This window comes from Heloderma suspectum, chromosome 5 (assembly GCF_057233095.1).
Source record: "Heloderma suspectum isolate Gila_16-S chromosome 5, 16-S_ref, whole genome shotgun sequence".
Classification (NCBI taxonomy): Eukaryota; Metazoa; Chordata; class Lepidosauria; order Squamata; family Helodermatidae; genus Heloderma; species Heloderma suspectum.
The window spans coordinates 207,256,234-207,283,093 of record NC_139462.1 but is presented as its reverse complement, the minus strand read 5'-3'; the positions used below and the strand labels follow the sequence as shown (position 1 = coordinate 207,283,093).

Here is a 26,860-nt window from a genome sequence, read left to right as displayed (position 1 = left end):
GGAAGCAAGTCTTCAGTAATCAATGCACTGGAGTTGCAGGGTGACCATAAAATTCCATTTTCAAAATTCTGTTCATCATAAAATATGACACACAGAAGAATGAAAATGGTGTTGAATCCCATGTTAAGAGCCAGTGTGGTGTAATGATAAGACACTTGAACAAGGAACAGGGAGACCTAAATTGAAAAACACAGTTCACCATGAAACTCACTGGATGACTCACTGGGTAAGAAATTGGCCCGGTTTGCACGGCACAAGGGTGGTTAATAAGCCATGGCAGCTTGTTAACCACGCTCACATGTGCCAGCTCATTTCCCTAATTACCCTTGTTGGGCCTGGTTTCTGTGGCCGTAGGGATGGGTGAACCCCCTGCGCCCACCCCACATGCCGCTGACTAGACCCCCACCACTTGCTATCAACAGTAGTAAGCTCTGTTCATACAGATGTCATGGCACTTGTAGGGAGAAGGGTGCTCAGCTGTGAAGCCTACCCCACTTGACCTGACATGGCCAGTCCATGCCTTCCCACCCTCTGGCCCTCATCTGTATGCAACAGTTTCTGGAACGCTGACCTCTTTGTCTACTCCCACAGTCAGAGCATCCAGTTATAGGGGGCAGGCAGATCAGCACAGGAAGCCCTGTGGTGCTCCTGATGCCCACGGTGTACTCACAGTTGTTTGTTCTATCCTGGCCCAGACCACATCCCAAGCCTCTGCACTGGAGGCTATGGAGCTTCTCATCAGAGGGCTCCTAGTCCAGACATGGTCTGGGGCTATATAAGGTTATGTCAGGGCTGAACCATGGGCTGCAATCTGAGGTGAGCCAGGAGCTGGAAACCAGAAATAAGCCAGGAGTCTGAACCAAAGGACTAACTAAGAGGCAGAAAGCCAGGTCCAAAGAATAACCAAAGGATACAAGAATACATCAGAGCTCTGGAAGACCATGTTGCTCAAGCAAGGCCAAACTGGAAGGAGAAGCCCCTTTACACTCCTTCTTGCCCAACAGCTTCCAACAGTCAGCCTGGGTAGATGGAATCAGTCAGGGCTTGAAAGTATTTTCAGAAGCTGCCACCTGATGTTTCGTGGTTCACAACATGGGGAAGCTGCACAGATATCCAGCAGCTCCTCCTGACAGACAACAATGTCATCAGGATGTGCTCATGAGGGCACCCTTGAACATAAGCCCTCAAGTCTCCCTGGGAGCAGGTGATGGCCACTGCTATCATGGCATCATGCTCATAACATCCCAGACATTGCTGAGCAGCATGCACATCTATGCTGCTATTTATGGTAGAATGAGCCCTCTTACAGCTATAGCAGCCATGCATCCCCTACAAATGGCCCTCAGTCTAGAAAAACTGGACATCCCAGATGTGACTTACATAACAATGCTGTACTCAAATCGTACCAGAACTGGAGACATGCTGCTGCTACGTCAGCAAAATAGTCCCTGTAGCCAATGCATACTCAGCCTGGGAGTGGAGAAAACACAAGGTTAACTCCAGTGGTGAGGATGGGAACTAAAAGATGGTAGGAAGAATGATATCATGATTTATGTGGAACTCCAAGACAACTTTCAGTAGGAATGCCAGGTCTGGATGAAGCACAACCTTGTCTCTATGAAAGATAAGGTATGGAAAGCACATAGCTCACTAGATCTCTGTGCCGATGTAATGGTCACCAGGAAGGCCACCTTCCAGGACAAGAACCAAAGATACACTGTTACCAATGGTTCAAATGGCTTTGAGGTTAAGGCTTATAAGACTACAGATAGGCTCCAATGCAGAATGGGTAAGCAAAGCAGAGGCACCATGTCCGAACTCGCCTTAGGAATTGTCTGACAATCAGGTGTGTTAACACCAAAAACCCCTGTATCAGGTGATGATTAGTCGAGACAGCAGCTAAATAAACCCATATGGAAGAGTACTTTAGACCCTTTTGAAGCAGTGAATAGAAGAAGGTAAGTATTTCCTTTATTGGGCAACGTGCCAGATCAAATCCATTAGATCTTGCGAAGGTAGAAAACGCTGCCTATTTAGAATTATAAGACTTTCTTGTAGAGGGTTTTTTAGCTGCCTCCAAAACCTGACAGATTCTTTCTGTCATTTCTGTCACCAGCAGATCCTCCATGCGGTCAGTCTGAGTGCAGATAGATCGGGGTGTCACACGCACCCTTGGTTCCTGGAAAGCAGGTCTGGTACCAGGAGAATGTGAACAAATTCCGCTTTGGCTAGTTTGGGTAGTGGAGCAAACCAGGCCTGTCTCAGCCACCATGGAGCAATCAGGATACAATTCATTTTCTCTACCCTGATTTTCATTATTACACTCATTAGTAAAGGGAATGGAGGGAAGAGATAAAAAACTTTCCCGTCCGTGGTATCATGAATGCATCTCGCAAGGAGAACCTTCCATCCCTGTTCTTGAGCAGAAGTTGTTATGCGTTGTGTTTCTTGCCGTAGCAAACAGATCTACTGAAAGTGTTCCCCATCGTCAAAAAAGAGGGCAGACTACAGACAGGGCAAGTTGCCCCTTGTGAGATGACAGGTAAGTCCTTCTCAGTAAGTCTGCTAAAATGTTGTCCATACCTGTAACGTGTAGTGTCGTTAGATGAATCCCTCGATGAATGGCCCACTCAAAAATGTTTGTCAGCCTGACTAGCCTGGAGGACCATGTCCCTCCTTCCTTGTTGAGATGCCACAGCATAGCAGAGTTATCTGTAAGCACCTGAATGTATCTGTTTCGAAACTGAACACTTGAAGAGCCTTTCTCACCACCAAAAGCTTGAGCGTGTTGATGTGTAGGTGTCTCTCAGACTTGGTCCATAATTCCTGTATTCATAGTTGGCCACAATGAGCCCCCCATCCATGCAATAAAGCATCTGTGGTGATTATCCAGGACGGGGCTGGGCACACAAATGGGACGCCTTGCATGAGATTGTATGTTCTCATCCACCAGAGTAATGGCGAAGCTATCCTTTTTGTTATTGTCAATCTTGTTCACCTTGTGTCCTTAGTATTGTTGAAAACTGGAGAAACCAGTTCTGAAGTGAGACATGTCCATTCCATGACACCAGCCGTGGCTGCCATAGTCCAAGCAGCCATTGAACTGACCAGGCTGTAGGCTTGCGATGCTGACAGAGTTTTCTTGCAAGATCGGCTAACAAAATAGCTCCATCCCATGGTAAGAAGGCCTGAGCTGTCACAGAATTAAGCACTACCCCTATAAACAGAATGACCTGTGTTGGAGTCAGCTTGGACTTCTCCTCGTTGATACATAAGCCTAAGGAATTCAGAAGGTTCCAAAAAACACTATCAACTGGACCAGATGATTCTTAGATGACATGACCAGGAGCCAATTGTCCACATAAGGATAGACTTCTACGCCTTGGGTTTGGAGATATTCGCACACCACCACCATGCATTTTGTAAAAACCGTCAGAGTGGTGGCTAGCCCAAATGGTAAAACACAAAATTGGAACATCTTGGTGCCAATGACAAACTTGAGGTACTTCCGGTGGGCACTGTCTATTGCAATATGAAAATAGGTGTCCTTGAGTTCTATCACCTCAAACCATATCCCCTTGAGGAGGAGTGGAAGGATGGTAGATAAAGTGGTCATCCGAAACTTTCTTCGGGACTGGTCGACCTTCCATACTGCCTCCACCGCCTCATCTTGACTCTCCGATACCGTTCCTCCCAGTGTCAGTATTGATCTCGGGTCCAACACAAATGGTTTTGATGTCCAAAGGCGAGATTAAAGATATTTCTCCAAGTCGAGAAGGCAGGGATTCACCAGCCCCTTCAGTATGTCTCTCGCTGTCCAAGAGGGAGCCTTGACACTGCCTGTCCCACTATCTACCGAACTGGACTATTATAACATCGGATGTTTGGGTTCTTGCCATCATCCAAAACAGATACAGAATAGAACTTGAGAGTCTCCCTCCCATCAGTACCATGAAGATTACATCTCCCTCGGACATCCTGCAATTAGAGACACAATCATTGTTGCAGAAGGGTGGTACTGAACATGTTCTACAATAACGAACCGAGAATGGCTTCTTCTCTCAGTACTTCATGGTACCGAAGCGGAAAGGAGGACTCAGGCGAAAACTGGACCTCAGGGAGCTGAATCAAGCCCAAAATCTCTCTAGAAGAGAGCGAAGGTCCCTTGCAAGGCAACCAGCAAGGTGATAGAAAGAGAACTGAGGGACTGGGTGGAAACCCACTAAGGTCATGCAGAGTAGGAAAGTGGGGGAGGGTTCCCACCAAAATTATCCTCAGCTATAGAAGCTTCATGAATCAAGGCTCCATACAGGCACAGAGCCCATATGTGTGATACACATGACCATGAAGAAGTATAGTTGCATGTCATCAGCATATTGATCATAACGCACCCCAAAACTCTGGATTATCACACACAGTGGTTTCATGCAGATGTTAAGCAACATCTGGGGGATAGAATCAACCCCTGTGGAACCCCACATTGTAGGCTCCATGGAGCTCAGCAATACCTCAGTCACTCACCACCCTCTGGAAATGACTATTTAGGTAGGAATGGAACTACTGCAAAGTAGTGCCCTCGACTCCCAACTTGGACAGTCACTCCAGAAGGCTACTATGACTGATGGTACTGAACACTGTCAAAGAGTATCAGCAGGGACACATTCCCCATCTCTCTCCTGACACAGGTCATCATGCAGGGCAACAAAGGCAGTCTCAGTACCAAAACTGAGCCTGATCCCTGACTGAAATGGATCCAGGAAATTGGTCTTATCCAAAAGTGTCTGGATCAGGACAGCAACCACCTGCTCAAGGACCTTGGCCAGAAAAGGGATCTGCACAACTGACCTAAAATTGTTCAAATCTTCCAGGTCCAAGGAGGGCTTCTTAAGTAGTGTTGTTACTGCTGCCTCTTTCAGGTGACCCGGGACCACTCCCTCTCATAAGCAGGCATTTATCACCTCCCTGGGCCAAACTGTTGTCCTCTCCCTGCTAGATTTCACCAGCCATGAAGGGCAAGGATCCAACATACAAGTGGTTACATTTACCTATCCAAGCATCTTGGCCAGTTCTAAAGCCGTACTAACTGAAACTCATCTAACAATACTGGACCAGACAGCACTCTGGACACCTCATTAGTTGTTGTTCAGTCGTTAAGTCATTAGACTGATCTGCTAAAACAAGGTCCTGATGGATGCAAGCGATTTTATCCTCAAAATGTGAAGCAAATAGATCACAGTAGGCCACCATGGGTTCAGACACCTCCTTTGGGCCAGTATATAATAGGCTCTGAGCTACCCTGAAAAGTGCTGCCTGTCAGCATGGGGAGGATGCAATGGAAGCAGTGAAGGAGTGTTTCTTTGCTGCTTTCACTGCCATTAAGTAGGCTCAATGTTGATCACATACTAGTGTTTGATTGCATTCGTCAGAACTCTTTCTCCATTTGCATTCTAGATGTTATTGGGGAGATGTGTCAGGGAGACATAGGTCCCTTAGACCTTTGGAGGTACATTGTGACTAGGTTTAAACATCTCTGGTCTTTCATGATTGTTAAGATAATGCCATTATTCCACCCCAGGAAATTAAAAAGTCAAATATAATTTTCTTCTATAAAACAGTATATATTTTATTGTTATTCAATCTAACCCTATTTCGCAAAGTCTTACTGTTTAGGCATGGGAATCTGGATAAGCTTAGGCAGTTCTTGAACACGGCCTTTCAGTTCTTCAAGTCTTTGGATGCGGTTCAGTAATTTACTAATGTTATCCGTTATGTTTTTATCGGCTACTGGAATTTGCCAGTCTGGAATAATTTCTTCCTCACCTATCTGAAACATAGTTAGATATCAAAGTATATGCATAATCCATTATCTATTAAGCAAGGTTTTCTCAAACTGCTTGAGGGGGAAGCATCCCAAGCCACTTTCACTGCACTGTCCCATTGGAGAGCTTTGTAGATCAAGTTACGTTACAACTTCACATGTTAAAACCTTTATACGTTTATCATAACTTATGATAAAATGTATTTCTGTATATAACTTTCTTTCATATGTATAACAATCATATTTATAATACTAATATTTACATAAGCATAGCCAACAGATATCTGCAAATTAAATAGGAGGCTCCACTGAAAAGAATAATAGAATCATAGAATAGTAGGATTGGAAAGGGCCTATAAAACCATCAAGTCCAACCCCCAAAATGGGACTTACTTCCAAGTAAACATATACAGGATTACACTGTAAGGTGTATTTTAAAGGACTAAAGTCAGGGATAGAAAACTGAAAGCCTAGAGTCTAAATCTATCTCATAAAGGCCTCCCACCTGTTCCCCAATACAGTCTTGATGTCAAGCCTTACCTCTACCACACACACTATTATGCACCAACCACTTTCTTCCAAACTGGGAAAAGGCATATGGCCCTTTAACACCTTCTTCCACACACCTTCTTCCACATTGTGATCAGCAAAGATTCTGCCAGAATGGAAAGCTAGATTTATCATGAAATGTCCTTCCAGTCAGTGGAGAGTGGACCCAACAGGAAAGGACTAACTCCTCTTGCTTGAGACGGCAGGGTCAACACAAAGTTCCACCTGCTCTGAGAGGAGGTGCATCCCTTCAAGTGGCAGAACTTGACTTCATTAGTAGAGCCAAAATGGTTGCTCAGAACAGAAACTTCAAGTAACAAGAAACTATATTCAAAGTCTTCAAATGCAAAGGAAACAAATACTGATGGAGGCTGAGGAAACCCTATCTATCTAGCGGAGAACCACGCAAATGTGAATATTGAACCCACGTGGAGTCCCTCATGCAAAAAAAAGTCACCCAGAAGGATGGGGCTTTTGGGTCCACTCCCCACTGACCAGAAGGACACTTCACAGTAAGTCCAAATTTCTGTTCTCAGTCAGCAGAGGCAACAGGAAAGGGATACCCAAGAGCAGTATCTCCTATGGAAGGGGGAAAGGTGACTCAGAGGACCATTATCTGGTGACCAAAGGCCACTTCAGCTGAGGCATACTTATCAGTATTATAGTGCTGGATGAAGGTGGAAGGAAGGTGGGACCAGGTTACCTGAAAGACTGTCTTCTCCCATATGAGCTTGCCCAGGTGTTAAGGTCTTTAGGAGGCTCTTCTTTCAGTACCACCACTGCATTTGTGCAAAGCTGCATTTGGTGGCGATGCAAGAGAGAGCATCTCAGTGGCTGTTTGCAGGCTGTAGAACTTCCTGCCAAGGGAGGCCAGATTGCTGGCAGGCAAATGTTTTTATTCAAGCAGACCTTTGGTGTATAAGTGGATCTGATGGGATGGGTGCTGTTTTAACTGTAATTGTTGTGTTTTAATGTATTTGTTTTTATTATTGTTTTAATCAAGTTTTTATTTATCTATGCATATTAGGTAAGATGCCTTGAGTGCCATTTTCTTGGTAGAACGGCAGGGTACAAATATCATAAATAGTCACCCAGGTAGCTGCACTACAAATGTCCTCTAGGGGGCATTTGTGGCCAACACAGCCAACACAGCTATGCACAGAACTGCTAGTAATCCCTGCAAGGACTGGCTTGTTCACAGACCAATATGCCAGAACTATGCACAGTTACCCAGTGGCTAACAGAACTTTTGGCCAATGACAACACAACTCGTAAGACATAAAAAAGCTGTCAGAATGCTTGATGTCTTGTGTACATCTGACATAGACCTTAAGCATCCTTGTTGTTGTTGTTCAGTAGTTAAGTCGTGTCCGACTCTTCGTGACCCCATGGACCATAGCACGCCAGGCCTTCCTGTCCTCCGCTCTCTCCCGGAGTGTGCTCAAGTCCATATTCATTGCATCGGTGATGCTATCTAGCCATCTCATCCTCTGCTGTCCCCTTCTCCTTTTGCCTTCAGTCTTTCCCAGCATCAGCATCTTTTCCAGTGAGTTTTTTCTTCGCATTAGGTGTCCAAAATATTTGAGCTTCAGCTTCAGTATCTGTCCTTCCAAGGAGCACTCACGGTCGATTTCCTTTAGGATGGACTGATTTGACCTCCTTGCAGTCCAGGGGACTCATAAGAGTCTTCTCCAGCACCACAGTCCGAAAGCATCAATTCTTCATCGCTCAGCCTTCCTTATATTCCAGCTCTCACAGCCATACGTTGCTACTGGGAAAACCATAGCTTTGATTATAGAAACCTTTGTCGGCAAGGTGATGTCTCTGCTTCTTAATATGCTGTCTAGGTTTGCCATAGCTTTCCTCCCAAGGAGCAAGTATCTTTTAATTTCATGGCTACAGTCACCGTCTGCGGTGATCTTGGAGCCCAAGAAAGTAAAATCTGTCACTGCTTCCATTTCTTCCCCTTCTATATGCCAGGAAGTGATAGGGCCACATGCCATGATCTTCATTTTTTTAATGTTGAGTTTCAAACCAGCTTTTGCACTCTCCTCTTTCACCCTCAACAAGAGGCTCTTTAGATCCTCTTCACTTTCTGCCATTAGGGTGGTATCGCCTGGGTATCTGAGGTTGTTGATAATTCTCCTGGCAATCTTAATTCCAACCTGTGATTCATCCAACCCAGCATTTCTCATGATGTACTGTGCATATAAGTTAAATAAGCAGGGCGACAATATACAGCCTTGTACTCCTTTCCCAATTTTGAACCAATCGGTTGTTCCATGTCCGGTTCTTACTGTTGCTTCTTGACCCTCATACAGGTTTCTCAGGAGACGGGTAAGGTGGTCTGGTACTCCCATCTCTTTCAGAATTTGCCACAGTTTGTTGTGATCCACACAATCAAAGGCTTTAGCGTAGTCAATGAAGCAGAAATAGACGTTTTTCTGGAATTCTCTTGCTTTCTCCAGGATCCATCAAATGTTGGCAATTTGACCTCTAGTTCCTCTGCCTCTTCGAAACCCCGCTTGTACTTCCGGTAGTTCTCGGTTCACATGCTGCTGAAGCCTAGCTTGTAGGATTTTGAGCATAACCTTAACCTTGCTGGCATGTGAAATGAGCGCAATTGTATGGTAGTTTGAACACTCTTTGGCGTTGCCCTTCTTTGGAATTGGAATGTAAACTGACCTTTTCCAGTCTTGTGGCCACTGTTGAGTGTTCCAAATTTGTTGGCATGTTGAGCGCAGCACTTTAACAGCATCATCTTTTAGGATTTTAAATAGCTCAGCTGGAATACTGTCATCTCCGCTAGCTTTGTTGTTACTAATGCTTCCTAAGGCCCACTTGACTTCACTCTCGAGGATGTCCGGCTCAAGTTCAGTGACCGCACTATCATGGCTATCAGGGACATTCAGATCTTTCCTGTATCGTTCTTCTGTGTATTCTTTCCACCTCTTCTTAATCTCATCTGCTTCTGTTAAGTCCCTGCCTTCTTTGTCCTTTATCATGCCCGTCTTTGCACAAAACGTTCTCTTGAGATCTCCGATTTTCTGGAAAAGATTTCTAGTCTTTCCCATTCTATTGTTTTCCTCGATTTCTTTGCATTGTTCATTTAAGAAGACCTTCTTGTCTCTCCTTGCTATCCTCTGGAACTCTGCATTCAGTTGGATATATCTTCCCCTTTCTCCCTTGCTTTTCACTTCCCTTCTTTCCTCAGCTACTTGTAAAGCCTCATCAGACAGCCACTTGGCTTTCTTGCATTTATTTTTCTTTGGGATGGATTGAGTTGCTGCCTCCTGAACTATGTTACGTACCTCCGTCCATAGTTCCTCAGGCACTCTGTCTATCAGGTCTAATCCCTTAAATCTATTCATCACCTCCATGTTATGATCCACACAGTCAAAGGCTTTAGAATAGTCAATGAAACAGAAATAGATGTTTTTCTGAAACTCCCTGGCTTTCTCCATTATCCAGCGGATATTGGCAATTTGGTCTCTAGTTCCTCTGCCTTTTCGAAACCCAGCTTGTACATCTGACAATTCTCATTCCATGAATTGCTGGAGTCTACCTTGCAAGATCTTGAGCATTACCTTACTGGCATGTGAAATAAGTGCCACTGTTCAATAGTTTGGACATTCTTTAGTGTTTCCCTTTTATGATATGGGGATATAAGTTGATTTTTTCCAATCTGGTGGCCATTCTTGTGTTTTCCAAATTTGCTGGCATATGGCATGCATCACCATGACAGCATCATCTTGCAAGATTTTAAACAGTTCAGCTGGGATACCGTCGTCTCCTGCTGCCTTGTTATTAGCAATGCTTCTTAAGGCCCATTCAACCTCACTCTTCAGGATGTCTGGCTGTAACTCACTGACCACACCGACAAATCTATCCCCGATATTATTATCCTTCCTATACAGATCTTCCATATATTCTTGCCACCTTTTCTTGATCTCTTCTGCTTCTGTTAGGTCCTTGCCATCTTTGTTTTTGATCATACCCATTTTTGCCTAGAATTTACCTCCAATGTTTCTGATTTTCTGGAAGAGGTCGCTTGTCCTTCCTATTCTGTTATCTTCTTCTGCTTCCGCACATTGCTTGTTTAAAAATAATTCCTTATCTCTTCTGGCTAACTTCTGGAATTTTGCATTTAATTGGGCATATCTCCCCCGATCACTGTTGCCTTCTGCTTTCCTTCTTTCTTGGGCTACTTCCAGTGTCTCAGCAGACAGCCAACTTGCCTTCTTGGTTTTCTTTTTCTTTGGGACGTTTTTTGTTGCCGCCTCCTGAACAATGTTGCGAACTTCTGTCCATAGTTCTTCCAGGACCCTACATACTAAATCTAGTCCCTTAAATCTATTCTTCACCTCCACTGCATATTCATTAGGAATATTAGTGAGCTCATATCTAACTGATCTGTGGGTCTTCCCTATTCTCTTTTGTCTGATTCTAAATTGTGCAATAAGAAGTTCGTGATCTGAACTACAGTCAGCTCCAGGTCTTGTTTTTACCGACTGCATAGATGTCCGCCACATTTGGCTACAAAGGATGTAGTCAATCTGATTTCGGTGTCGACCATCTGGTGAAGTCCATGTATAAATTTGTCTCTTAGGTTGTTGGAAGAGAGTGTTTGTTATGTACAGTGAGTTGTCTTGGCAAAATTCTATCAGCCTATGTCCTGCTTCATTTTGTTCTCCCAGACCATGCTTGCCTGTAATTCCAGGTGTCGTTTGACTACCCACCTTAGCATTCCAGTCTCCTGTAATGAAAATAACATCTCTTTTTGGCATATTATCCAGTAGGTGCTGCAGATCCTCATAGAACTGATCTACTTCTGCTTCTTCAGCATCTGTGGTTGGGGCGTATATTTGGATCACTGTGATGTTAAATGGCTTACCTTGAATTCATATTGAGATCATTCTATCGGTTTTTGGATTGTATCCAAGCACTGCTTTAGCCACTTTATTATTAATTATGAAGGCTACTCCATTTCTTCTGTGCTCCTCTTGTCCACAGTAGTAGATCTGGTGGTCATCTGATGTGAAGTGGCCCATTCCCGTCCATTTCAGTTCACTGACACCCAGAATGTCTATATTTAATCTTGACATCTCCCCAATAACCACATCCAATTTGCCCTGGCTCATAGATCTTACATTCCAAGTTCCTATGGTATGTTGATCTTTAGAACATCAGATTTGTCATTCACCACCAGCACTGTCAGCCGCTAGCCATCCTTCTGGCTTTGAGCTAGCTGCATCATCACATCTGGGACTAGATGAACTTATCCTCTGTTCCTCCCCAGTAGCATTTTGACCATCTTCCGACCTGGGAGTCCCATCTTCCGATGGTATACCATCCCTCCTAGCTTTGTGTAATCTGTAAATTTGATAAGCAACCCCTCTACACCCTCATCCAGGTCTTATTGAATAGCACTCCATTAGAGACCTCCATCCAGGTGGATGCAGAGCCACGAATAAGCAATTGCTGAGTATAGTTGCTCAACCAGCTATTGATCCACCTAAGCATAGTAGCGTCCAACCTACATTTTACCATCTTGTCAACAAGGATATCATGGGAAACCTTGTCAAACACTTTGTTGAAATCAAGATATACTATGCCCACAGCATCCCCACAATCCACTAAACTAGGATGTTGGAGATAAGATAGGTCTGGCATTACTTATTCCTGACAAACCCATCCTGGCTCCTACTAACCAATGCATTATTTTCAAGATGCTTACAAATCAACCTCTTAATAAACTATTCTAGAATTTTGCCTGGTATTGACATCACGCTGACTAGTCTGTAGTTTCCTGGATCCATCCTCTTCTTCTTTTTGAAGATAGGTACAACATCTGCCTGTCTCCAGTCTTCTGGAACCTCACTTATTCTCCTGGATTTCTCAAAGATTACAGATAGTGCTCTGAAATAACATCTGCAAACTCCTTCAGCACTGTGGAATGTAATCCATCTGGTTTTGAACTCATATTTCTTAGGGGATGGGTCTAAATGAATTTTCTGGGAATTATGAGTCTATTCCCTTTTAAGGGAAGAGGTTCCTTGTAATGTCAACTCTACCCTATACAGAGGAGCATGACTTTCAAATTTATTCTTGGAAAGTGGGTATTTAAAAAAAATGGTGGGAAAACTCTGCCCAGATTCCAGACCTACCCTAAAGGAACTATGACAATGGTAGGCAGAGCAAAACATTTCTCCTCCACATCCCCTAGCATGGAATGACGAATGACTACAGCTGTTGTCCAGACTTCTCATTCCCAGTGTAAGAACAAGACTGAAAGGAACAATGCCTACATGAGGAGGTGCTGCTCTGTCAGAGCAGCAGCACCAGGAGAGAAAAGAACTGTCGGAATGGGTTCTAACCCTGATGGTTTTGCTGACGCAGTAGCTGAAAGTGGCTTTAAGCTGCTTAAAACTCTGGATTCACTGTTTTGCCTTTGAAAACAAGTGGAAGGGAATTTAGAATTCAGCTGACTCATCTCCATTTTGGCAGTGATACTACCAAGGGATTAGCTAGCCAGAGCTCCTTCACACGGAGCTTTTATCCTGCTACTGAGATTTCTCACTCACAGAAGTTTGTGGGCTCTTTACATGACACCGTGAACCTCCAAGAGGTCTCCTGCACTAAATGCACTAAATGCCCTTTCATAGAATCATAGAATACTAGGGTTGGAAGGGGCCTTTAAGACTACTGAGTCCAACCCCTTGCTTAATGCAGGAAACTAAGTCAAAGCATCCCTGACAGATGGCTGTCCAGCTTCATCTTGAATGCCTCCAAGGTGGGAGACCCCACCACCTCCCTAGGTCATTGGTTCCATTGTCATATTGCTCTAACAATCAGGAGGTTTTTCCCAACGTTCATCCGGAATCCGGCTTCCTGTAACTTGAGCCCATTATTCTGTGTCCTGCACTCTGAGATGATCGAGAAGAGATCCTGGCCTTCCTTTCTGTGACACAACCTTTCAAGTACTTGAACAGCACTATCATAATTACCCTTAGTCTTCTCTTCTCAAGGCTAAACATGCCCAGTTCTTTCAGTCTCTCCTCACAGGGCTTAGTTTCCAGTCCCCGATCATCTTTGTTGCCCTCCTCTGAACCCTCTCCAGCTTGTCTGCATCCTTCTTAAAGTGTGGTGCCCAGAACTGGACATAGTACTCTAGATGAGGCCTTACCAGAGCTGAGTAGAGGGGAACTAGTACTTCACTTGATTTGAAAGCTATACTTCTATTAATGCAGCCCAAAACAACATTTGCCTTTTTTGCAGCCACATCACATTGTTGGCTCATATTCAGCTTGTGATCAACAACAATTCCAAGATCCTTCTCATTTGTAGTATTGTTGAGTCAAGTATCCCCCATATTGTAACTGTGCATTTGGTTTCTTTTTCCTAGGTGCAGAACTTGGCATTTACCCCTATTAAATTCTGTTGTTTTCCGCTCAGCGCTCCAGCCTATCAAGATCACTTTGAATTCTGTTTCTGTCTTCCAAGTATTAGCTATCCCACCCAATTTTGTGTCATCTGCAAATCTGATCAGCATTCCCTGCACCTCCTCCTCCAAGTCACTAATAAAAATGTTGAAGAGCACTGGGCCCAGGACTGAGCCCTGTGGTACCCCGCTCGTTACCTCTCCCCAGTTTGAGAAGATCCCATTGATAAGCACTCTTTGAGTCCGATTCTGTAGCCAACTGCAGATCCACCGGATCATTGTTTCATCTAGCCCACTTTGAGCTAGTTTGCTCATCAGGATATCATTGTCAAGGGCTCCTTGGAGGTCTCTCTCAGTCTAATCCAGTAGCTAAGTCCAGACAGAGACAAAGGGATTCCTTTCAAAGCTTTATTCTTCTTTTACAACTTAACAACTATACCGTTTGCAACTAGATCTGAGCAGCACAGTACCTATGCCCTAAGTTGGAACAGTTAGTCCCCGTTTGAAAAGGAATTACTGGCAGATCCCTGAACTTAAGGACTAGGGAGAGTCCCTCCCCTTTTCCCTTGGAGCCTCTGGGCGCAGCCGTTGTTTGCGCGCCAACCTGGCACTTCGCCTCCTTTCCGCGCCCTCCATCTGGCGCCGCTCTCTGCGTCTGCGTCACGCATCCACCAAGTCTGCTATCTGTGCTCGGTCACTCCCTGGACTGCTAACTAAACTAGGAATGCTGGTGGGAGGAATCTCTATCAGCTGTTGGTCCTGGGAAAGAGGAGCGCACTCCTCTCCCAGGAGCGACTGCACTTCCTCAGAATCAGAACTACTCTGGGATTCTATGGGCTCAGTGTCCACCCTGACAGTCATGGGGCACTTTGTCGAAAGCTTTGCTGAAGTCGAGGTATATTATGTCCACAGCATTCCCACAGTCCACAAGGGAGGTTACCTGATCGAAAAATGAGATCAGATTTGTCTGGCAGGATTTGTTCTTGACAAATCCATGTTGGCTTCGAGTACGCACTGCATTGTTTTCAAGGTGCTTACAGATGGATTGCTTTATCATCTGCTCCAGAATTTTCCCAGGGATTGATGTCAGACTGACTGGTCTGTAGTTCCTCCTTTTTGCCCTTTTTGCAGATAGGGACAACATTAACCCTCCTCCAGTCATCTGATACGTAACCTGTCCTCCATGATTTCTCAAAGATAACAGACAGTGCTTCTGAGAGATCTTCTGCCAGTTCCTTTATTACTCTAGGATGCAGTTCATCTGGCCCTGGAGATCTGAACTCATTCAAAGTAAGTAGGTGTTCCTTGACCAGATGCCTATCAGTCTCAAGCTGCAGCCCTGCCCCTTCAGCCTGAACTTCACCTTTGCTGAGCGGGGGGGGGGGGGGGGAGTCGGCGGGGGGATCATAGACTCTCTTTCGGGTGAAGACTGAGCCAAAGTAGGAATTGAGCACTTCTGCCTTTCTTTGTCATCTGTTATCATTCTGCCATCCTTATTTAATAGTTGAACCACTATTTCTTTCCTCTGTCTTTTAGTATGCACATATCTGAAGAAAGCCATTTTGTTGCTTTTAGCATCCGTCGCTAACCTCAGTTCGTTCTCAGCTTTAGCCTTCCTGATGCCATCCCTGAAATTCTGTGCTACCTGCCTGTACTCTTCCTTTGTATCTTGGCCTTCCTTCCACTTCCTATATGTGTCCTTTTGTGTTTTCAGGTCATCTCTAAGCTTTCTACAGTGACTTCTGTTGTCTTCCAACTTTTTTTTCTTGTTGGAATTGTTTGTAATTGTGCCTTTAGAATTTCCTTTTTAAAAAACTCCCACCCATCTTGGACTCCATTTCTCATCAGAGTCATTTGCCATGGGACCTTACTTATCATTGTTCTGAGTTGATTAAAACTGGCTTTCCTAAAATCCAGGGTACACGTTTGGCTACATGCAGCTTTTGCTTCCTTTAGAATCAAGAACACGGTTGCTTTCCCCCAGAGTTCCTGTAACTGCTACTTTATCCACTAAGTCATCTCTGTTGGTTAGGTTCAAGTCAAGGATAGTCAAGAACCATCCTCTAGTTCCTTCCTCCACTTTCTGTTGGAGGAAGTTATCAGCAACACCAGTCAGGAATTTCTTGGAGGGGGCATTTTTTGCAGAATTTGTCCCATTTTTTAATCCATTTTTAAATAGATCACAGATAATGAGCTATAAAACTACCGTGTTGTGTTCCACTTGAGTTCCCTCTGCTAAAAGAGGAAAAGCCGCGAGAGGAGGAGCAAGTTCAATGAATTTTATGGAAGACTCAGGTACGGGGAGAAGGAGGTCGAAAGGCGAGGGGGGAAAGGAAGCACATGTCAAGGGAGTCAGCTGTGATCATGCATTTAAAATGGAGGCAGAAGCCCCCATTTTAAATCAGGATTTTAGGCTGGTGTACAGATGCTCTCAGTCAGCATTTTGTTTCCCTGATGAACAGGTGGAACTGGCATCACACTTCCCACCAAGATGCATTCCTCTGCACCAAAGTTGAAAGTGCCACATCATAGCTCCTGCCTTAGTGGGGGGAAGGAAAAGGAGTGCAGGAACTGTTCACTGTGTAGAAAAGCATCAGATGTGGGCTCCAGACCCAGTTTCCCCAGCCCATGCCCAGAAATCTGGTGCAGGAGTAAGGTGCAGAAAAATAAGAAGGGGTGAAACAGTTATCTCCCTGGTCTTCTATTTTAATTTCTCTTCCTTTCTTATTTTTAAATAGTGCTCTTCAGGTGGCTTCTAAGGTAGAATATGAGGTGGTGGCATGGCAGTAAAGGAGAATGGCTGGCCACTGTGTGAAGGAAATGCTGGACTACATGGACCCTTGTCTGATCCAGCATGGCTCTTCTTATGTTCTTATGAGATGATGGCTAAGGAGGATGGGGTGGCTTCAAAGGAGAATGAAGGCAGGAGAACAGATGAGGATTCACTGGTGGGAAGTTCCAGCCTTATAGGAAGAGGCTTTATAGCCCTGCCCTGACAATTCCAGAACGTAACCCAACTACCTAAGAAGAAAAAATAGCTAAGATGTATAAAGGGGGAGACCTTCTGTCCAGCCTTTGTTGCTGTTCACACTGGAGAAGAGCCCTTCTGTGAAAGAGAGTTAGTAATGTTGATGGGACTCTTCAACTGCTACTCAGTTCAAAATATGCTATCTGTTAAAAATTAGTGGCTCACTATGAATATAAAGTAACTTAAAACAGACGACCAATGCAATCAACATAATTGTTTTAAAACATTATATTTTGTTTCTGGATCTTGTCACATATAAAAGAACAAGAATCATAGAATCATAGAATAGTAGGGTTGGAAGGGGCCTACAAGACCATCGAGTCCAACTAGTTATAAACACATTTCTAATTCATTGCATTAACAATATTAGACCTGAATTTCTGCTCTGTCTCAGAGCAACATTTTAGATTTTTCACTCTAGTAGTCCTCCTGTTTGTTACCATAAAACTAATCATAAGGAATAGCAGTGCACATAGACAAATACTTAACACTGTTACTATTTGTTCCAAATATTTCCTATCAAACCTTATCAACCAAACCTTATCAAATTTTTATTTTACCTCTTCCATCTCATGGACCTCCTTTTCAAACCACTTGAAAAAAATAAAAATAAAATAAAATTAGGCATTGACAGATTACACTTCTTCTGAAATATATGTGTGTGTGTGTGTAATAAAGCAAAGATTTTCTTACCTTAAGCAACGATTCTAATATCTAGGAAAGAACATTTACATTAAATGTTAACACCAAATTTATCTTTATAAAAATAACATTAAAATTTATCCATGAATAACTATCCTTTTCATACTTGCATTTCATCTCTTGATGACTTGCAACACCAAACAGGAACTTGCACATTTGAATAAGGTACTACAGATCAAATATAACATGCTTCCTTCCCAGTGCTGCTTTTCTTTGAAAAACTGTACTGAGGATCTGTTACATACATTTGTGTAATTAGTAGAGATTTGCCTTCATAATGCCACTTCTCCCAAGTTTCTTCCAGGCATATCCACTTCTTCCCTTAGGGCAGGGGTGCTAAATCTCTTTCAGCTTGAGGAATGAAATCAATTTTGGACAAGCTTCCAAAAGCTCCATTTCAGTGGTGGGTGGGGTCAAAAGCAAAAGGGGACAGGGTCAAAATAACAAAAATACTAGCATATTTTAGCTTAAAGCTCTTACTGCCAGTAATTAAGCCTTAGGACAGGCATTTCAACCTATTTTAGAAGAGGGGGAAAATGCCAAAAAGCTGGGAAACCATCAAAACAATAAATGGTCCAAGGAAAGGGGCATGGCTATCTATGAAACCCCAGAAGGCCAGACTGGGACCCCCACCGGGCTGAATTTGGCCTGTGGGCCTTAGGGCTTTGTTACATTTAGTAATCGAGCCACTGTGGCTTCTTGATACTAGGATGCCTTGATGCTGAAAAACTCCAAAACCCTCTGGATTAAGAAAAAGACAGGTTGCTTACCTGCAACTGTAGTTCTTCAAGTGATCATCTATGCATCACACATATAGGCTCTGCACCTGCACGGAGACTCATTCAGGAAAACTTCTAAAGGTGAGCAGCGTTTTGACAGGAATCCCTCCTCCACCATCCTACTGTATAACCTGAGCGGGTTCCCACCTTTCCCCTGAGTTCCTTAAGACCGCAAATGCCAGTCTCAAGTTTGAGAATACACCTCGGTACCAACACAGACACAGATATTGACAAAGAAGTGGGCAAGGCAAGTGCTTTGTGTGAATGCACAGATGACCACTCAAAGAACTACAGTTACAGAAACCTGTCTTTCTTCTTCATGGTCTCTGTGCATCACACATATGGGCGATTAAGAAGCTCACTTACCAGAGGTGGGAAGGTATCTTATTTCAGTACTGATGAGAGTACAGCCCTGCTGAAGCACAGTGTGATTGAGCTTGAATATCCAGTCTATAGTGTCTAATAAAAGTGGAGGGCTTAGACCAAGTGGCCGCTTTGCATAGGTCCACCAAAGGCACTCCCCTAGCAAGGGCAGTAGATGTCACCACTCCACATGTCAAATGCACTCTTATTTGAAGTGATAGATCCATCCTGAAGACCTGGTATGCTAATTTTATAGTCTGTACGATCCAGGATGCTAGTCTTTGGGAGGATACTGGCAAACCTTTGCTCAGTCCTCCGTAACATAAGAATAGACATGACTTACGGAAGAGTGCAGTCCTTGATTAATAGAAAGCTAGAGCCCTCTGCACTTCTATGGTATGAAGCTTCTTTTCCAAGTCCAAAGTAGGGGAAGGAAAGAAAGCAGGGAGAACAATAAGTTGATTCACATGGAACTCAGAAACCATCTTGGGGACAAAAGCTATGTCTTTGTGAAAAAATGGTATATGGAAAATCTGTGTGAAAGGCAGAGAGTTCACTAGCCCTCCCCAAGGTTGTAATCACTACCAGAAAAGCAACCTTCCAAGAAAGCAGTCTCAAATCCATGGTAGCAAGTGGTTCAAATGGGGGCACTGTCAATCTTTGAAGCACTAACAAGTCCCATTGAGGAATCAAGTCCCTTATTGGAGGGGCTAAGCTTTTAAGTCCCCTTAAAAGCTGCTTACATAAAGGGTGACTGGAAACCAAAACACCCTGAAGGGATATTCTCATCACAAATACAGCTGAAGCATACACCCTAATGGAATAATATTTCAGCCCTTTGCTATACAAGTGCTGGAGAAAACGCAAAATGTCGTTAATCAAACAATTGTCGGGATCACAATTATTTACAGTCGCAAATTTTTTAAATGCTGCCCACTTGGTAGCATAGGAACAACGTGTAGATGGCTTTCTTATTGCATCTAACACTGCCTGCACTTCATTTGGTATCAAATGAACATCTTATTGGTACCAAATCTTCCATGCTGTGAGTTTCAAAGTCTGGAGATCGGGGTAACAGATTCAACCTTGGTCCCAAGAGAACAGATCATCTGCGGAAGCTGAGGACAATCCCTCTTTGCTAAGTCCAGCAGGATCTTGAACCAGAGTTGCCTCGGCCACCACCATTTCAGAATGAAATCTATCATATCCTCCTTGATTTTTGAAATCACTTTTGCCAGAAGTGGAAATGGGAGAAAAAGATAAAACAGAGTTCCATTCCACTCTAGGAGAAAAACATCTCTAAGTGATCCTGAGCCATCCATGCTCTGGTGCAAAACTTTTTTCAAACTGTATTTTCTGGAGTAGCAAAAATATCTATAGATAGAGGTCTCCACTTCTGGGAGATCTTTTTTGAGAACCATCTTGGACAGTTGCCACTCATGGGACAACCAATTAAGGCAAATCTGCCAGGATGTTCTTGGTCCCAGTGATATGCAAAGTCATTAGATGAATGCCCCTCAATACAGACCACTTGTAAATGTCCATAGTGAGGTGAACGAGGCTGGAGGAATGAGTCCCACCTTGCCTGTTCTGGTACCATTACACTGTTGCATTGTCTGTGAGGATCTGGATGTGCTTGCATGCTATACCACCGGGGAAGAGGCGTGCTTGCCGCCGCCGGGCCTTGTGCTGCCGCCGCTGGGCCTGCTGCCGCCGCCGCTGCCACCACCACCAGGCCTTCCTTGTGGACTTCTGCCTGGCAGACCGCCAGTCCCTGCAGGACCAGGCCCCCAGGTATCGAGCCAGCTGTGCTGCTCCACCTGCCCCTCCCTGGAGGGGCTACATAAGCTGGCTGGCTGAGGTGGCCTGGGAGAGCCAGGGCCCGCAGGAGAAGCCACCACCACCACCACCACCACCAGGGAAAAGGCGTGCTTGCCGCCGCTGGGCCTGCTGCTGCTGCTGCTGCCGCTGGGCCTGCCGCCGCCGCCACCACCACCACCAGGCCTTCCTTGTGGACTTCTGCCTGGCAGACCGCCAGTCCCTGCAGGACCAGGCCCCCAGGTACCGAGCCAGCTGTGCTGCTCCACCTGCTCCTCCCTGGAGGGGCTACATAAGCTGGCTGGCTGAGGTGGCCTGGGAGAGCCAGGGCCTGCAGGAGAAGCCACCACCACCGGGGAAGAGGCGTGCTTGCAGCCGCTGGGCCTGCTGCCGCCGTCGCCGCTACCACCGCCACCAGGCCTTCCCTGTGGACTCCTGCCTGGCATTTTTAAGGAGATTTTAATTGTTTTGTTTGTTTGTTTTATTTTGTTGGGGGGGATTTTGTTGTGTTTTTAGGGGTGGGTAGCCTGCCTGATAGGCGGGAGCGAGGGGGCATGTGTCCACCTGATGGAGGCAGTGGGGGGAGTGTTGGGGGCCAGAACATACTGAGGCTGGGCGGCAGGCGCTGGCGGAGCGCTAGGAGCAGGCCATGCCAGCTAAGGGGAACAAGGGAGAGATGTGTAGTATCTGTCCCCTGCTCCGGGCCTGTCCAGAGCCAAAGGATGGCTGGGGGAGGCGTGACCCCATCTTCTGGCCTTCGTTTGCTGCTCTGCAATGCCAGGTCTGTTACCCAGAAAACCTCCCTCATCCATGACATGATCCTGGATGAGGGTGCAGACCTGGCATGTATTACGGAGACCTGGCTGGCCGAGGCTGCTGCTCCAACCCTTGCAGCCATGTGTCCAGCTGGATTTTCGTATGCACAGCAGCCGAGGGCTGGGGATCGGGGAGGGGGAGTGGCTGTTATCTACAGAGAGTCCTTGGTCTTCACCAGACCCCCTATCCGGGAGACCAAGGTTGTTGAGTGCATGTACTGGAGGTTGGGCCCGAAGGGCAGTCTGGGGATTCTGCTCGTGTACCGTCCACCCCGCTGCACAACTGACTCCCTGGCCGAGGTGCTTGAGGTGGTCTCTGATGTGCGTGTACAGTCCCCTAACTTACTGGTGTTGGGGGACTTCAACGTACATTCGGAGGCCATCCTCACAGGAGCACCTCAGGACTTCATGGAGACCATGGCCTCCTGGGAGCTGCACCATATTCTAACTGGGCCCACCCATGTAGCCGGTCATGCACTAGAACTTGTGTTTGTTTCTGGAGAAGCGGGGAGTGATCTGGAAGTCGGGGGTATATCCACCACCCCCTTGTCATGGTCAGATCACTATCTGGTGATGTTGGACTTCTCGGTTCCACAACCCCTCCGCAGGGGTGGAGGACCCATTAAAATGGTCTGCCCCAGGCGTCTTATGGATCCAAATGGATTCCTGAACGCGCTTGGGGATTCTCTGGGGCATGCCAACGGCCACTCGGTCGAGACCCTGGTGGGTGGCTGGAATGCCGCAATCACTGGGGCATTAGATCAGGTGGCTCCGAAACGCCCTCTCCCCCTGAACAGGGCTCGGACTACACCATGGTTCAATCCGCGGTTACGAGCTCTGAAACAGGAGGTGAGACGGCTAGAGCGCCGGTGGCGGAAGTCTCGCTCCAAAGACGATCAGACACGGGCTAGAGCTATATCTTCAGCCTATCACGTGGCGGTGAAGGCAGCAAAAAAGGAATGTTATGCTGCCTCCATCGCATCTGCAGAGTGCTGCCCCAGGAGGCTGTTCCAAGTGGTCCGGAGCCTGGTCGGTCCTGTGGCTCCGGAACCACTGGAGCATTCTAAGGCCTCCTGTGAGGCTTTGGCAAGGCACTTTGCAGATAAAATTGATCAGATTAGGTGTGTTACTCTGCACACTGTGGATACAGTTAGTGAGCAAGAGGCGGCCTGTGGCAAACCGGTTTTGTGGGATCGGTTCCAGCTTCTTCCTCCTGATGAAGTGGACAAGGTGCTTTCATCGGTACGGCCGACCACCTGCTTACTTGATCCTTGCCCATCTTGGCTCATTATGAGCTGCAGAGAGAGACTGGGTGAGGGGATCAAGGCGGTGGTGAACGCCTCCCTTGAGGAGGGAGTGATGCCATCAGCCCTCAAGGAGGCAGTGATAAGACCGCTCTTAAAGAAGCCCTCCTTGGATCCTCAAGTTCTGAACAACTTTCGCCCAGTCTCAAATCTGCCATTTTTGGGCAAGGTGATTGAGCGGGTGGTGGCGGTGCAGTTGAAGGCACACTTGGAAGAAACTGATTATCTAGACCCATTTCAGTCGGGCTTCAGGCTTGGGCATGGGACAGAAACGGCCTTGGTCACCTTGGTGGATGATATGAGGAGGGCTCTGGATAGGGGTGAATGCTCCTTCCTTGTTCTCCTCGACCTCTCAGCGGCTTTTGATACCGTTGACCACGGTATCCTCCTGGACCGCCTGGAGGGGTTGGGCATTGGAAACACTGTATTGCGGTGGTTCCAGTCCTTCCTCTCTGGCAGGTACCAGAGGGTAGCACTGGGAGAGGAGGTTTCAGACCCGTGGCCACTTACTTGTGGGGTGCCACAGGGTTCCATCCTCTCCCCGATGCTATTTAACATCTATGTGAAGCCACTGGGGGCTATCATCAGGAGGTTTGGGGTGCAGTGTCATCAATATGCGGATGACACTCAGCTCTACCTCTCATTCAAATCTTCACCAAGGTTGGCCGTAGAATCCCTCTCCAAATGTCTGGAGACGGTGAGTGGCTGGATGGGGAGGAATAAGCTGAAGCTCAACCCTGACAAGACCGAGGTACTTTTGGTGGGAGACAAGAGGAGGCTGGGGGATGTTGACCTGGTGTTGAATGGGGTACAGCTACCCTTGAAAGACCAGGTCCGCAGCCTGGGGGTCATTTTGGACTCCCAGCTGTCCATGGAGGCTCAGGTGTCAGCTGTGAGCCGGACAGCGCTGTATCAACTCCATCTGATACAGCGGCTGCACCCCTACCTTCCCGACCATCTGCTCCCATCAGTAGTACATGCCCTGGTCTCCTCTCGTTTAGACTACTGTAATGCGCTCTACGTGGGGTTACCCTTGAAGACGGTTCGGAAACTGCAGCTGGTACAGAACGCGGCGGCTCGCCTGATTAAAGGCAGCCGCCGGCGAGATCACATCACTCCAGTGCTGAAGGAGTTGCACTGGTTACCAGTTGTTTTCCGGGCCAAATTCAAGGTGTTGGTTTTGACCTTTAAAACCCTATATGGTTCTGGCCCAGCCTATCTTAAGGAGCGCCTCCAGCAACACCAGACAGGCCGCTTAACAAGATCAGCCTCGGATGGCCTTCTCTCTGTCCCATCAGCCAGGACAGCTAGACTGGTGGGGACGAGGGAGAGGGCCTTCTTTGTGGTGGCCCCCACTCTGTGGAACTCCCTCCCTAGGGAACTCCGTCATGCCCCCTCTTTAATGAGCTTCCGTCGTGCATTAAAAACGTGGTTGTTCAGGCAGGCATTTGGGGTGGGTTAGGGTATTTTTTTTAAAAAAAATTTATGGTAAAATTTTATTGTTTTAAATTGTTTATGGTGGGTTGTACATCGCCCAGAGTGGCTGGGTGACCAGTCAGATGGGCGATTAATAAATTTAATAAATAAATAAAATAAATAAATACATATGCTTCAAAGGCACAAAAGGCTTTCCAAACTGCTAGTAACTCCAGACAGTTTATGTGAGCGGTTCTCTCCACCATAGACCACAGGCCCTGTGCTTGAAGAGGGCCATAATGAGCTCTCCATCCTAGGAGCGATGCGTCTGTCCTCACGACTCAGGATGGAAGTGACAGAGCAAATGGCATGTCTAGAGTCAGATTTACAGGTTCCTGCTGCCAAGTTAAAGTGTGGGCAATATGATCCAGTATCGTAAATCTGGTCCAAAACGCATTGTCCACATTATTGAACACTCGAATGAACCAATTTTGTAGCAGTCTCATCCACAGTCGAGCCCACTCCACCACTGATACCATCGCTGCCATATAGCCCAACAAACATTGAATGGTGTGTGCTGTGGTGTGATGCCCTCAATATAGAGATATGGCCAACTGACCAAGTCTCTCACACAATTTGGAGGAAGATATGCATGGCCAGTCCTCAAATCAATTATAGCTTCTATGAACTGCACCGTTTGGGTGGGAGCAAGCTGAGATTTCTCCTTGTTGATTTTGAGTCCCAGGGCTTGGAGGAGATTGAGGATGACGACAGCACGAAACAGAGCTTCTTTCAAAATATAGACCGGGAGCCAATCATTCAGGTATGGATAAATCTCTATGCCCTTGATGCGTAGGTAAGTGCAGACTACTGTGATACATTTCATGAATACTCATGGGGCCGTCAATAACCAAAAGGGCAGCACCTTGAAATGGAAGACCTTTGGACCGATGGTGAAACAAAGGAATTTTCTGAGGGACTCCTCGATAGCTATGTGGAAATAGGCGTTCTTGAGATCGACTGTGGCGAACTAGGAACACTTTCAAAGAAGTGGTAGAAACATAGCTAACATAGTCATCCTGAACTTTTGGGGGGTGATGAACTTGTTCAGGTCCCAGAGATCCAAAATGGGCCAAAGACCACCGTCTCATCTGGGCATGGTGAAATATCTTGAAAAGAAGCCCTCCGTGGTGGTCCTCGGAGGCACTTGTGGATTAGCTCCCTTTGTTAGAAGATATTTTGTTTCTTCCCGGATCCATACCGAACCCAATTGTGATCCATACCGAACCCAACAGGGGGAGAGTATTGAAATCTATCTCGTAACCCTGGAGAACAATAGCCAGCATTCATTGGTCTGATGTGATTATTGTCCAAGCCAGACAAAAATTCTGCAGAAGATCTCTGAAAATCAGAGTACAAGGAGCAATGCAGAGGGGGAGAGCATCCAAGTCAAAGATGACACTTAGAAGTGCCAATTGCCTTCGCTTTCTGTTGGTACTTAGCAGAGGGGTAGCTCTTTCTTTGTTGTTGCTGAGGTTGGTACCTTGCAGCAAAGTCCCCAGACTGCTTGAGGGGGGGGATAAGGTTGTTGTTTATGGTACCAACAATGAGGTCGGTACGATGAATGTTGCTGCTGTTGCAGTTGCCCATTTTGAGAACAGTCTTTCTGGCTTTCTGTACTGAATCCATCTGTTCATCTGTTTTTGGATTAAATAATCCTCCCCTGTTGAAGGGCAGATTCCCCATTCTTGACCTGGCCTCCGGAGTCTTTGCATTGCAGTAAGCTTGGTGGCGCACTGTATTGATCTGCTGCTGGGATAATTTGGTCTCCTCAGAATGGAACATTCTGGCCAGTTCCCTCTGATCTTCTGGGCGGTAAGTGCAGAGGGAGTCCACTTTCTCCCAAAGGAAAGCTGGTACCGGGCCATCGTGGCCTGATAATTTGAGACTCGAAGCCCCAAAGCCTCAGAAGAGTAAAGACAACGCCCCATAAGATCCAACCTACGGCCCTTCTTGTCAACGGGCAAGGCATGAGATTTCTGCGAGCGGCCCTGTGCAGACTCCACAATGATGGAATTAGGTTTTGGGTGTGCAAAAAGAAAAGCGGCTTCTTTCTCTTGGACCCGATACATGGACTCAAGTCTCTTAGTGGTTGGGGCCATGAAGGATAGTGTCTTCCAAGTCTGCTTTACCATCCGTAGGAGGGTTGGAAGAAATGGAATGGCCACAGGCCTTAACATCTCTGTAGTGATGGCATCAAAGACCAGATCATGAAACTAACTGTTCGGTGGGTTTCTGAACTTCAGTCCCTAGGGACTTTACCATCTGAAGTACTTGTTCAGAGAAATGCCCCATGTCCTCTGAGGGTGAGGCTCTATCTTTTGTACCAACAACCTCATCTGGAGATTATATGGAAGGAGGAACGGAGGAGTAGGAAGAGGAGTCTGACTGGTAATCCTCTCCAGAGTCAGGCAAACATGGTGCCTGTGTTGGTGCTCCATCCCAAGGCCCATGAGGCGGTACCGGTGGGGTAAGGCAGGATGATCTGGAGTGGGGGTTTGGGCATGACACTCTAGATGGGCCCCCCTTGGTACTGTTGAAGTAGTGTGGAATGGCACTGGAGGAGCAGGTAGAGAAACATATTCAGCCTTGGGGCACGATGTAGAGATGGATTGGAAGGGAGTATACAATGCGGATGTTGCTCTCAAGTAACAAGAATGATAAAAAAGAGGTATTGTTCTCTTTGAAGCCTCCAATCCTCATCCTGTCAAGATCTGCGGGAAGACAAAGACCAGTCGGAATAGGAGTCCCATTCACGGGCAGGAGA

At 46.1% G+C, this 26,860-nt stretch overlaps 1 protein-coding gene across 1 annotated transcript in view; it reads right to left on the bottom strand.

Annotated features, from left to right (window-relative positions):
* CCDC7 (coiled-coil domain containing 7) overlaps positions 1-26,860 on the bottom strand; it is a 360,733-nt gene that overhangs the window by 298,949 nt on the left and 34,924 nt on the right. Inside the window, exons 6-8 of the mRNA XM_084859830.1 lie at positions 17,530-17,550; positions 17,397-17,429; positions 5,664-5,824 (exon numbers count right to left, since the gene is read on the bottom strand). Coding sequence (XP_084715956.1) covers positions 5,664-5,824; positions 17,397-17,429; positions 17,530-17,550 — 215 coding nt within the window. The remainder of the gene's footprint in view (positions 1-5,663; positions 5,825-17,396; positions 17,430-17,529; positions 17,551-26,860) is intronic.